Below are 12,934 nucleotides of genomic sequence, written 5' to 3'. Positions count from 1 at the left end.
GTCTTAGGCTACTTCTAATCCAAGACAGCCTTAATCTTTCGAGGATCGACTCTAATCCCCTCAGTAGAAACCACATGTCCCAAAAATGTTACTTCATGTAACTAGAACTCACATTTACTAAACTTGGCGTACAATTGTTTCTCTCGCAGAATCTGTAGAATCACTTTGAGATGTTCATCATGTTCATCCTCAGTCTTCGAATATACCAATTTGTCTTTAATAAATACCACTACGAATCGGTCCAGATAGGGCTAGAACACTTGGTTCATCAGATCCATAAAAGTTGCTGGTGTATTAGTCAGTCCAAATGGCATTGCTAGGAACTCGTAGTGACCGTCTTATGCACATCAGCCTCATTAACTCTTAACTGATGATACCCTGATCGGAGATCATTCTTAGAGAAAACCAAAGCTCCTCAAAATTGGTGAAACAGATATCTATCCTCGGTAAGGGATACTTATTCTTAATCGTCAACTTGTTCAATTGTCGGTAGTCAACATACATACGCATGGATCCATCCTTCTTTTTCACGAATAGAACTGGTGCTCCCCACAGAGACACACTAAGGCGGATGAACCTACGATCCAATAACTCTTAAATCTGAGCCTTAAGCTTTACGAGCTCCTTCAGTGCTATTCTATAAGGGGCGATAGACACCAAAGCTTTACAAGAAAGGAGCTCAATCCCAAACCCTACTTCACGATTTGAAGGTAACCCAGGTAGCTCTTAAGGAAAAATATCTGGAAAAACCTTAACCATCCTGATAACCTTAACCGAAGAATCCCTAGAATCTGAAACACTGATGTAGGCCAAATACGCCTCACACCCCTTACAAACCAACCTTCAGTGTAGAAAGCACATTCGATAAGTAATTCAGACAGTTCCCAATTACGACTACCTCACTGTCCTCCACCGTTCTCAATACAACCCTTTTTGTGGTACAATCTAAGCTCACTCGGTGCTTGACCAACCAGTCCATTCCCAATATCAGATCAAACTCTCTAAAAGGTAGTTCCATCAAATCGGCCAGAAAGATAGCCCCTTGAACCTCTAGAGGAACATCTCTAAATAGTTTTTTAACCCTTATTAACTGCCCCAATGGACTCTGTACAGTGACCTCACTCATAGTGCTGTTAACCAGTGTACCCAAGTTTTTAGATACGGTCTAAGCTATATAGGAGTGAGTGGATCCTACATCTATCAGTGTAGTATAAGATACAATATAAAAAAGAATGTACCCGTAATTATGTCCGGAGAATCTCCATCTTCTTGGCGACGTGCAGTATAAACCAGAGCTGGCTGTCTAGCCTCAGTATGCCCAACACCTCTGCCTGGTGCTTCCTAACCACGACCCAAACCATTCCTACCTTTGGCCTGACCACGGCCTCTCGGAGGCTACTGAACTACCCTCAATGGTGGTCCAGTACCCACGCCAGAAGCTTGCATCAGATCGGACCTCCGCGAACATTCTCTAATACAGTGCTCTAATGAACCACACCTCAAACAAGCCCCAATTCTTTTCCTACACTTGCCCTAATGGCGTCTACCACAGTTAGTACATGACGGCTATCCAGTAGCAACAATAGGAGCCCCAAATCTGATCAGCCTATCAACTCTGGCCTTTTTCTTAGGCCTTTGAATGAAACTTAAGGGCTCCGACTCCCTCTTGTTCCTACTTCTCTCTCGGTTCTGCCACTCAGCACACTTCACTTTCTCAGCGATTTTCTCCTTCTCAACCAGTGCAGCAAAGTCTCGCTTCCTCTGTGGAGCTATCAGAACCCTCAGATTATCCCTGAGGCCATCCTTGAAGTGAACACATCACTCGTACTCAGCCACTACCAAATCTCACGCATAGCGGTTCAGTCTCAGAAATTCGGCCTCATACTCGGCCATCAATCTATCTCCCTGAGTCAGATTCAGGAACTCTCGCCGACCAACATCCACATAACTGCTACCCACATACTTTCCCTGGAAAGAAGTATTAAAATATTCCCAGGACAGTCGTTCGGGCTGAGTGCCCTTCTTAATCGTGAGCCACCACTGATATGCCTCATCACGTAGCAGCGATACAACATCCTTTAATTTTTGCTCGGGGGTGCAGTCCAGATCGTCCATTATCCTCTCTGTGGCCTCAATCCAATATTCAGCCACATTAGGGGAAACCCCAGCAACACCCCTAAAAATCTCAATTCCATTATACTGAAGTCGTTCCATAACTGACCCGTGGCCTCCAGCTCTAGTATTGGGCCCAGCGACCCTCTCTAGAATCTGTAACATAGCCTGGGACAGTGCTTCGTCCCCAGCCGCTAAATCATGAGACCCAGTCTCAATCATAGGTGAAGTCGGTGTCTCACTAGTAACCAAATTAGGCAGACTACCAGATGATGAGGACCCAGCTCAAGTACCTTTACGGCCGTCTCCACGGCCTCTTATACACTGTCCGCGAGTACATCTAGTGCTCATTGTCTAATTGCATTTTATCTGTATTAATAGTTTTATGTATAAGTTTACAGTTCTAGTGTTTATTAATAGATATTTTATGAAACAGTATCAGGAGTGTAAAGTTTGTTTCAAACATCGTAGTGTCAATCAATGTCTATCGGTTTTACTACAGTATCAGTATATACAATCTTAAGTGTTTTTAGTCCAATCAATCTATAGTAGTCTCGTTACATACTATCTATAGTATTTTTAGTTTTTTAAATAGATAACAATTTAGAGGACTTACAGAATCAGCGTTGGAGACTCGGTATACCACACATTCAGTAAAAACATTTCAAACCATTAGAAATCAATTCTTAGAAAATTGCATCTTAAAAACCCAAATTCACAGCTGAGCTTTGTAACCTGGCTTTGATACCACTAAATGTAACACCATAGGCCCGACCTGGATGTTATGGCTGAATCTAGCGATATCGCATGGTAGCGTGTTTGAAAACTGTAGCTTGTGTTGAAAAATCGTAACTTAGCTTAAAATATTTTCCATTTAGAACTCGTCATTATCTTTTATTAATTTCCAAAGTCATAGTTTTGATTCAGTCGTTAGCTTTCAAAACATTATACGTTGCGAAAGCTTTTTAAAATAGTTCGTGTCCTTGTAGATGTTTTGCTAAAACACAATGTTTTACCTACCTCTAGTAGATATAAAATATAAAGCAGTATAAAATCCAAATTTAAAGAAAAAATCCATAGAGGCCATTATTACAATAAGATACCCCAAATAAAACTTTAAAAATCTAATTAAGTAGGAAACATTGTAAAAAGGGGTCGTATGGGCACCGCTAAGTCCTCTACCTCTCCGATCCATCTAAGTCTGGGGATTAGTTGTACAGATGAAATAGAAGGGTAAGTTTATGAAAACTAAGTGTGTAATTCCCATATAAACAAGCAGACAAAATACAATCATAGTCTGGGCCTAAGCCCATTTCAGTAACAGTTTCAGTTTCAGTTAGGGCCTTAGCCCATTACAATAAAGAAGTAGTCATGCATTTCAACCTTGGACCATCATAGTATCAATATTCAGTACAACAATAGATATACAGTACCAAATCCTACCCAGCCAGCCTCTACACTCCAACTCCGTCCAACCCTACACTTTATGTGGGGATATAATCAACCCACCCATCCCTACACTCCAAAAAGTACCGAATGCGGCACTAAGCAGTAGTTCCCAGCTGAGCTGCCAGTAAATTAGGCTTAAGGCCTTTCAGTACACTTCCTCTAAATAACATAAACCCCCAACACAATGCAATGCAATATACAGTTATGACATGCTATAACATTATATTTCTAATCCAACACGGTGAGGAGATATTTGAGGTTCTTATGATTAGTGTAGATAGTACACTTCTCACCGTACAAGTAATGCCTCTAGATTTTCAGAGTGAAGAACATCGTTGCCAACTCCAAATCATGTGTCAGATAATTAGCCTCATGAGTCTTGAGCTGACGAGACGCATAAGCAACCACTCTTCCGTCTTGCATCAGGATACAACCCAGACCCACATGCGACGCATCACTGTATACCATGAAATCTCTACCAGGCTCAGGCTGTATCAGAACAGGAGCCTGAGTCAGAACAGTCTTAAGCTTATTAAAGCTCTCCTGCTACACATCAATCCAAAAGAAAGGAACTCCCTTACACAAAAGCTTAGTCAATGGAGCTGCAATCAAGGAGAACCCTTCTACGAAATGATGAAAATATCTTGCCAGCCCCAGGAAGATATAGATTTCAGACACATTCTTCGGCTATTTCTAATCCAACATAGCCTCAATCTTATGAGGATCAACATGAATCCCTTCAATAAACACCACATGTCTCAAAAAGGTTACTTCTCGGAGCCAGAACTCACACTTACTGAACTTTACATACAGTTGTTTCTCACGAAGAGCCTGTAGTACCACTCTGAGATGCTCATCGTGCACATCTTCAGACCTAGAATACACTATGATATCATCTATAAATACCACCATGAACTGATCCAGGTAGGTGGAAACACAAAAATTTACACACTTTTTCATACCCTTTTTAACTTAAATTCATGCAAATTCGGTTAAATTCTTGTCGAAAAATAATTAATTTTTATAAAATAATTAAAGTGCACTTCAAATATGAACATGTTTAAATTTATTTAATTTTATGATTATTTTTGATGAATTTTGGTTATTTTCGACAGATTTGCACAAAGGGCGAAAAATAGCTCGACAGACACTGCCTGAAGTACAAAACCGAGAAGCAATTTGAAGTATCGGGGCAAATTAATTTCCAGCCTAAGACGGTCCAAAGTAATATTTATTAAATCATAATATAATTAATTTTAATTTATGTCCAAGTTAATTTGGGTTAATAGGTTATTATTAATTAATTATGAAAAAATAGTCCGATTAAACCGAACCGAGTGAATCGAACCGGCCAAGGAGAGGACAGCCCAAAACCGTCCAAGTGCTGACCCAATTCAGCTCATTAGCTGATTATTTAAGTTGCAAAGAAGCCCTTGAAGACTTGTTCAAATTGCAAATCAGCCCCTCCACAATTGATGGCTTTGAAGATTTTCCCCAAGCCAAATTTAGCAAAGTGGAAGCCATCAACTTTGCCACATAGATGGCCGACCAAGGAGTGGCTCTTTGGCTGCTATTTTTAGAAAATTTTAGCTTCAACATTCAGCTATAAAAACCCCCCTTTCCTGATCATTCAAGGCATCCCTCATTCATTCACATCTCTTCTCTCCTCTCTCACTTTCTCCTCTCATTTTTCCATTTCAAGTCCCTTGCTCTTGTGCCAATTTCTCCCCTTGAGAATGGGTTCTTCTTCATCCATTTTGGAGCAGCAATTGAGTGTTCATAGAAGCGTTGATCGGATAGGACAACAAAGAAGGAAGAACGGAGCAACCTAGTCAAGCCACAAAAAACACCGGATTTGATTCTTATTCCCTATCTCTTTAATTTTTGTTGTTGTTATGATGAACATATCTATGAATGTTTATGTTGCTGGAATGGTTAATTTAATCAGCTTAACTTGAATTTAATTCGTGTTGATTTGACTGCATTTCATCTACTTAAATTATTAAAATTATGTTTATGCTATTATAGGCCTCGGTAAAATGCTTGGTTAAGTAAAATCATGCATAAGTTATTCTTGCATTACGATTGTAAGGTAACTAATGAATTAATTATTTTAAAAAATTGAAATTGTAATTAATTAACACAATACTTAATTAGTGCATGTTTATTCTTCTAAGGTAGCTGAAGGTTAAATTAGCAATGTATCTGGCAATACATTTGCCTTGCATAACTTGCAAGATTATTGTGATTAAACTGTTTCAAGGTAAGGATACCTTGCTACCTCATATAGTCTTTTATGTGCTTATTAAATTTAATTAATCGTTTGAATTGACATAGGGATATGCAAGATATTAGTTCAATTTAATGAGTATGTATGTGCAATAACATGTTTTCTTATTACAATTTGTTTAATCGTTTGAATTAACATAGGGATATGTTAAGAGATGAATGGATTTGTATAGGTGAATATGTTCATAAGTTAGCAAATTACCGAGTTACCATAAATTTTTCCATAACAACATAAGCATGAGTTTAATAATTCTAAGTTAAAGAAATATAATTAATCCAACACAATTATGTCATCTTGATTAAATCATATTTTGAAATTGTGCATTATAACTTTTATTTTTATTTAGTTTAAAATCTTATTTTTTTTAATCACCCTTTTCAAAACAAAATATTTCTTTTCACCAAAGTGTTTTAAATTGCATTCATAAATAATTCTTTTCACAATCCCTGTGGGTACGAAAGCTTGACATTTACTTGTCACTTTATTACTTGTTGCGATTGTGTACACTTGCACATTTCCGTCATTCCAAGTTTTGGCGCCGTTACCGGGGATTGTTTTAAAAAGTCATTATTTGTGAATTTGTTAGTTTTGCATTTTGGTTTAATTTTCTATTTAACTTTTAACTTAATTAATTTTTCTATGATTATTTCAAGTGTAGACCCTAAAATAGAAAGAAATTTTTGACAGTGAATAAGACAAGCAAATCAGAGAAGGACCGAAGAGATGAACTTCGAAAATCTGATTTAAGGACACGGAACAAACCCTGCTCAAAATCCTATCCTTATTGCTGATGATTAGGATAGAGCTTTAAGACAGTATGTCGTGCCAATATTTAGTGATCTTAATCTGGGTATTAGGAGACCCAAAATTGAGGCACAACAGTTCGAGCTGAAGCCAGTCATGTTCCAGATGATTAAGATAGTGGGCCAATTCAGTGGAATTCCGACCGAAGATCCTCACATCCACTTAAGACTATTTATAGAGGTGAGCGATTCTTTCAAGTTAGCCGGAGTTCCCGAAGATGCATTACGATTGAAGTTGTTCCCGTATTCGCTAAGGGACAGAGCTCGAGCCTGGTTAAACTCATTGTCACCGATTCAATTTCCACATGGAAAAAGTTAGCAGAAAGATTTCTTATGAAGTATTTCACACCTAGCAAGAATTCTAAGTTGAGGAACGAGATCACTTCTTTCCAACAAATGGATTATGAGTCCTTGTATGAGGCATGGAAAAGGTACAAAGAATTATTACAAAAGTGCCATCATCATGGAATCCCATATTGCATCCAACTTGAAACATTTTATAATAGTCTCAATGCTCACACGAGAATGGTAATGGACGCTTCTGCTAACAGTGCTCTCCTTTCTAAGTCTTATAATGAGGCTTTTGAAATCATTGAGAGGATTGCCAGCGACAATTACCAATGGCTAACCAATCGAGCAGCGTCAGGAAGACGAGTTGCTAGAATATATGAAGTAGACGCTCTTACTTCACTCGCATCTCAGGTATCCTCAATATGCTCAATGTTAAAATATCTTACTACTAATGGGCCTAATAGTTTTGCAACACCACCACCAAATCAATTTGAAAATATAGTCTGTGTCTATTATGGGGAAGGACATTTGTTTGAAGAATGTCCATCAAACCCAGAATTCATGTACTACATAGGTAACCATAACCAAAATTGAGTAAGGCAAGGACTGCAATCCAATTTATATAACCAATCGCGGCGAAACCACCCGAACTTTTCCTGGAGTAACCAGGGGGTTGGAACAGTAACACTTATGCCCAACCTAGACCAACCCAGCAGCCTAGTTTCCCCCAACAAGTTCAGAAACCAACCCAAGCTGAACCATCCAATGGCTTAGAAAATTTGTTGAAGGCATACATGGCCAAGAATGATGCCTTAATCCAAAGCCAAGCAGCTACATTGAAAACCTGAAAAACCAAATGGGCCAATTTGCAACTGAATTCAGAAACCGACCACCAGGTACTTTACTTAGTGATACAGAGAATCCGGGGAAGGAGCATTGCAAAGTGTTGACATTAAGGAGTGGAAAGACAGTAGATCCCAACACCATCAAAGCTGAAAAGGAGCAAGCTGGTGCTAAAAATCTAAAGGAAGTTCAACCGAGTGTTGAAATTCTAGTTTCACGAGAAACAGAATCTGTAAAACCCGACAAGGTAATTTCAGAACCAGCTAATTCTAATAAAAAAATAACTCCATTAGATGCAGAATTACCACAGAAGATGAATTAACCAGTTCCAGTAAAGCAACCACCACCACCCTACCCTCAAAGACTTCAAAAGTAGAAGCAGGAGATTCAATTCAAAAAGTTCCTAGACATACTCAAGCAACATCATATCAACATCCCGTTGGTTGAAGCACTTGAGCAAATGCTGAACTATGTCAAATTCATGAAGGATATCCTGTCCAAAAAATGAAGAATTGGAGAATTTGAGATGGTAGCTCTGATAAAGGAATGCAGTGTATATCTTCAAGATAAATTACCCCCAAAGTTGAAGGATCCTGGATGTTTTACCATACTTTGCAACACTGGAGCAACATATTGTGGTAAAGCATTATGTGACTTAGGTGCGAGTATTAGCTTGATGCCTATGTCAATATTTAGGAAGTTGGGGATAGGTAAAGTTAGACCTACTATGGTTATAATTCAATTAGAAGATCAATCCTTAGCACATCTAGAAGGAAAAATCGAGGATGTATTGGTACGTATAGATAAATTTATCTTCCCTATTGATTTTGTTATTCTAGACTTTGAAGTAGACAAAGAAGTGCCAATTATCTTAAGAAGACCATTCTTAGCAACCGGAAGGACTCTTATTGATGTGCAGAATGGCGAGCTTACTATGTGTGTTGAGGATGATCAGGTAACATTTAACATTTTTAAGTCTATGCAATTTCCTAACACAATTGATGATTGTTCTGCAGTATCAGATTTAGAGGATTTAATAGTGGAGAAGGAGCTCAACTACATTAAGGATCAATTGGAACAATTTTTGACATTAGATCCTTCGAATGATGAAGATTCAGATGAATACTTAGCATTGTTAAAAACTAATCAAAAGGAATTTAATCTGCAATCCCATTTTGAATCTTTGGAATTAGAGAAAATGGATTATGCCCAACCAAAAGCGTTAATCGAGGAGCCACCTGTAACACCCCAAACCCGGCCTAGACGCTATGGCTAAAATCTGGCGTGTCACATTGAACTGTTTTTCGAAAACCATGTTCTCATTGAAAACCCTTCTTACTATTTAAAACCTTTGGCCATTTTAAAACTTGTGAAAACCTCAATTTTCGTTGGTTTATTAAAATTCATTCTCTTGTAAAACATTATTACCTTTAACACTTTATTTGCTGCGGAAGCTTAATTTAAAGTTTTGTAGAAACATGATATTTTTAAAAACAATTATTGTTTTGGAAAAGGAAACTGTGTTCTACTCCAGCAGTTATAAAACAATATATAAAATTCCAAATTTAGAACCAGAAATTAAAAGAGGCCTTGTTACAACCCAGATCAAATATAAGTACTTGTAAATAGATAACTTAAAAGAAAATTAGAAACAATAGCAGTTGTGTGGCCACCTCCGAGTCCCTCGCAGCACCAATCCTTCTAATGCTGGGGGTTACCTGCACAGTTAATAAACGGGGTGAGTTTATGAAAAATCAGTGTGTAATCCCCTCTTAAACTAAAACAGTTAGTAAATAGACAGAATTCAAAATCAGTCTGGGCTAGAGCCCATTACAGTAAAAGAATAATGTGTGTGGGCCAAATCCCAGTACAATTTCACTTGGGTCTCAACCCTCTTCAGAATCAATTGGGCCTAGCCCATTCTCAAAATCAGTAACAGTTGGGCCTAGCCCATTGATAGAATCAAATGGGCTTAAGTCCAGAATAGAATCAGTATCAGATGTAGATATGCAGACAGATTCCCAGCCCAGTCCAACCAACACACCACCCGTACCAACCAACACACCATGTAGGGATAAAATCAACCCACCCAGCCAACACACCAAGCTTAGCACCGGTTGCGGCACTAAGTCAACAAGATGGCTCAACGTCATAGACAGAACGGCTAAAGGCCGTAAATATCGCAACAACGCTGCCAGTTAACAGAACGGCTATAAGCCATAAGCATCACAGAAAGACTGAAAGCCTTTTACAGAACGACTATAGGCCGTACACTTCCTCCGTCCATAATAACCCAACCCCATGCAATATGTCATGTCATAAATATTACGTGCATGCAAAGTCATACTCAGCACAATCATATATGTAAATTATAGGCACATCAGTCATACGAAACATAAGGGCATAATTGTCATTCTACCATACAGGGGTATTACGATAATTTTACACTACAAAGGTATTTCGATAATTTTACAAATCGGGGTCTTAACGACCCAACAGAAGGTCCACCATCGCCTCGAGTGACTTAAGTAACCTAAACAGACATAACGGTGCAAATGGGCCTAAGGCCCATTACTCAGCCCAGGTGGGCCCATACCCTCGTGTGGCCTATTTAGCCCAAATTTTGATATGGCTATGTGACCTACATAGCCTAGTCCACTAATTATCACAAGTTGCAGATTCAATCCGTGTAGGCCCCACGGGCCCATTGGGCCCACATGGTCCATCTAGGCCCAACTTGGCCCAGAACTACCTAAGTCGTGTGCGCGACATGACAAGTCTATCTACATCATCGGGGCCCAGAATAGCCCTAGCACACGAGAATGCTCGTGGTAGCCTCTACAGCCTATCGCCCATGATTTGTGGGTTTGGTTCGCCCCTCGTGTGTTCGCAAGCTTGTGAGGCCCCGAATGCCGAGGTTTCAGCTCTTCGGCTGTTGCCGACTTCCAACAAAGAAGGGTGTGAATACACACCTGTTTATGAGAACACGTCGAAGTCCATGATCACCACCTTGGTTAAGCAGGTATGAAATAATCCCTCCTAAAACCAGTGATCACTAACTCATCTTGTTCGCTTTTATTTAAAGCCAGCTTCTCACCATGCTCATGTTAGCTTCCCGATGTGGGATTACTTTCAACCATTAGGAAAATTCCTTATTTCTATATGACCACTTCAACCACAGAGTTTCAATCCAACTCCACCTCCTACATAGCTCAAACAGCTAAATAAATACCCCATTATGCATCCCAAGACTTGAACCTTAGACCTCACAGTCACACAACACGCCACCTTGCCACTACACCACATGGCTCTTTGCGTCACCATTTTAGCCTCAATTAAATATAAGGTCCATAGGCCAAAGTTCAGGTTCCTTTAAAAGAAAAACCAAAATAAATTGCAAGAGCCAAGACTTGAACCCAGGCTCCCTTGCAACCTTAATGACGCCACAACCACTAGACCACATGCTTCCTTGTGTCATTTATTTACCACAATAACTTAAAAGGCCTTCATCCAAGCACCCAGGGTTTTATTCACTTAAAACCAAAATTTTTGCTAAAGCCTATGTTTGAACCCAAGATTTCTCCAACACTTCTCAAGGCCATTAACCACTAAAGCAAACATTTAATTGTGTCATTTCCTTGCACAATTAAATACTTAAATACAACCTCCTTACGGACCCATACTCAAGGCCTAATACTTCTAGACCTAAATTCGGGGCGTTACACCACCTAAATTAGAACTCAAGGTACTACCTTCACATTTGAAATATGTTTATTTAGGTAACGCTTCTACTTTGCCTGTGATTGTTTCAGCAGAATTAACTAGTGAGCAAGAAGAGAAACTTATCTTGGTGTTGAAATAATTCAAGAAGGCTATCGGATGGACCATAGCCGATATTCGCGAAATTAGTCCATTTGTATGCATGCACATGATTATCCTTGAAGATGGTAAAAAAGGGACGGTTGATGGACAACGAAGACTGAACCCCATCATGAAGGACATAGTAAAAAAAAATCATCAAGTGGTTAGATGAGGGTATAATCTACCCCATCTTAGACAATTCATAGGTAAGTTCGGTCCAATACGTGCCAAAGAAAGGAGGTATCACGGTTATTGAAAATGAGAATAACGAGTTGATACTGACTAAATTAGTTACGGGATGGAGAATTTGCATAGATTACCGGAAGCTGAACAAGGAAACTAGGAAAGATCACTTTCCTTTGCCGTTTTTGGACCAAATGCTGGATGGACTCGCTGGGCGAGACTATTACTATTTTCTCTATGGATACTCTGGGTATAATCAGATTACAGTAGCACCGGAAGATCAATATAAGACAACATTCAACCACCCGTACGGTACATTCGTATTTAAACACATGTCATTTGGTTTATGTAATGCACTTGCTACATTTCAAATATGTATGATGTCTATTTTTACTGACATGGTTGAAAAGTATTTGGAAGTATTTATGGATGATTTTTCAGTATTTGGAGATACATATGATGATTTCTTAGCCAATCTAGCAAAAGTACTAAGGCGATGTGAAGAAACAAACCTCATACTCAACTGGGAAAAGTGCCATTTCATGGTATGACAAGGTATTGCTCTAGGGCATCGGATAACAAGACATGGAATAGAGGTTGATAAAGCAAAGGTAAATGTTATAGAGAAACTCCCACCACCAACATTTGTAAAGGGTGTTAGAAGCTTTTTGGGCCATGCCGGTTTCTATCGAAGATTCATCAAGGACTTTTCCAAAATTGCTAAACCCTTATGTAAATTATTGGAGAAGGACACGACGTTCAAATTTGATGAAGAGTGCTTAAGAGCTTTCAAAGATTTGAAAAGTCGGTTAGTTACGGCAGCTATAATCGTCACACCAAATTGAGATTTTCCATTTGAATTGATGTGTGATGCAAGTGACTTCACGATAGCAGCTGTCATGGGCCAGCGAAGGAACAAAGTTTTTCATCCCATCTTCTACGCAAGTCGAACTCTGATAGGAGCTCAATAAATTATACGGTAATAGAGAAAGAGTTACTTGCTATTGTGTTTGCTTTTAACAAGTTTCGATCTTATCTTGTAGGTATCAAGGTGACTATCTATACGGACCACTCGATAATTAAGTACTTACTTTCTAAGAAA

General features: G+C 38.9%; 1 protein-coding gene and 1 non-coding gene across 2 annotated transcripts; both read right to left on the bottom strand.

The window, feature by feature from the left end:
• Nucleotides 1-1,566: 1,566 nt before the first annotated feature.
• On the bottom strand, nt 1,567-2,334 carry LOC121214703 (uncharacterized). Its single transcript, XM_041088758.1, has 2 exons — nt 1,886-2,334; nt 1,567-1,780 (listed from the first exon to the last, which is right to left on the bottom strand). Exons 1-2 carry the CDS (start codon nt 2,332-2,334, stop codon nt 1,567-1,569), a joined length of 663 nt encoding a protein of 220 aa, XP_040944692.1.
• A 4,683-nt stretch (nt 2,335-7,017) lies between these two features.
• LOC121207839 (small nucleolar RNA R71) lies at nt 7,018-7,124 on the bottom strand. The gene has a single exon (XR_005902953.1). It is a non-coding gene; the product is annotated as a small nucleolar RNA R71 (small nucleolar RNA).
• Between the last annotated feature and the right edge of the window lie 5,810 nt (nt 7,125-12,934).

This window comes from Gossypium hirsutum, chromosome A01 (genome assembly GCF_007990345.1).
Source record: "Gossypium hirsutum isolate 1008001.06 chromosome A01, Gossypium_hirsutum_v2.1, whole genome shotgun sequence".
Classification (NCBI taxonomy): Eukaryota; Viridiplantae; Streptophyta; class Magnoliopsida; order Malvales; family Malvaceae; genus Gossypium; species Gossypium hirsutum.
The sequence above is the reverse complement of the archived record's forward strand: the minus strand, read 5'-3'. Positions and strand labels throughout refer to the sequence as shown.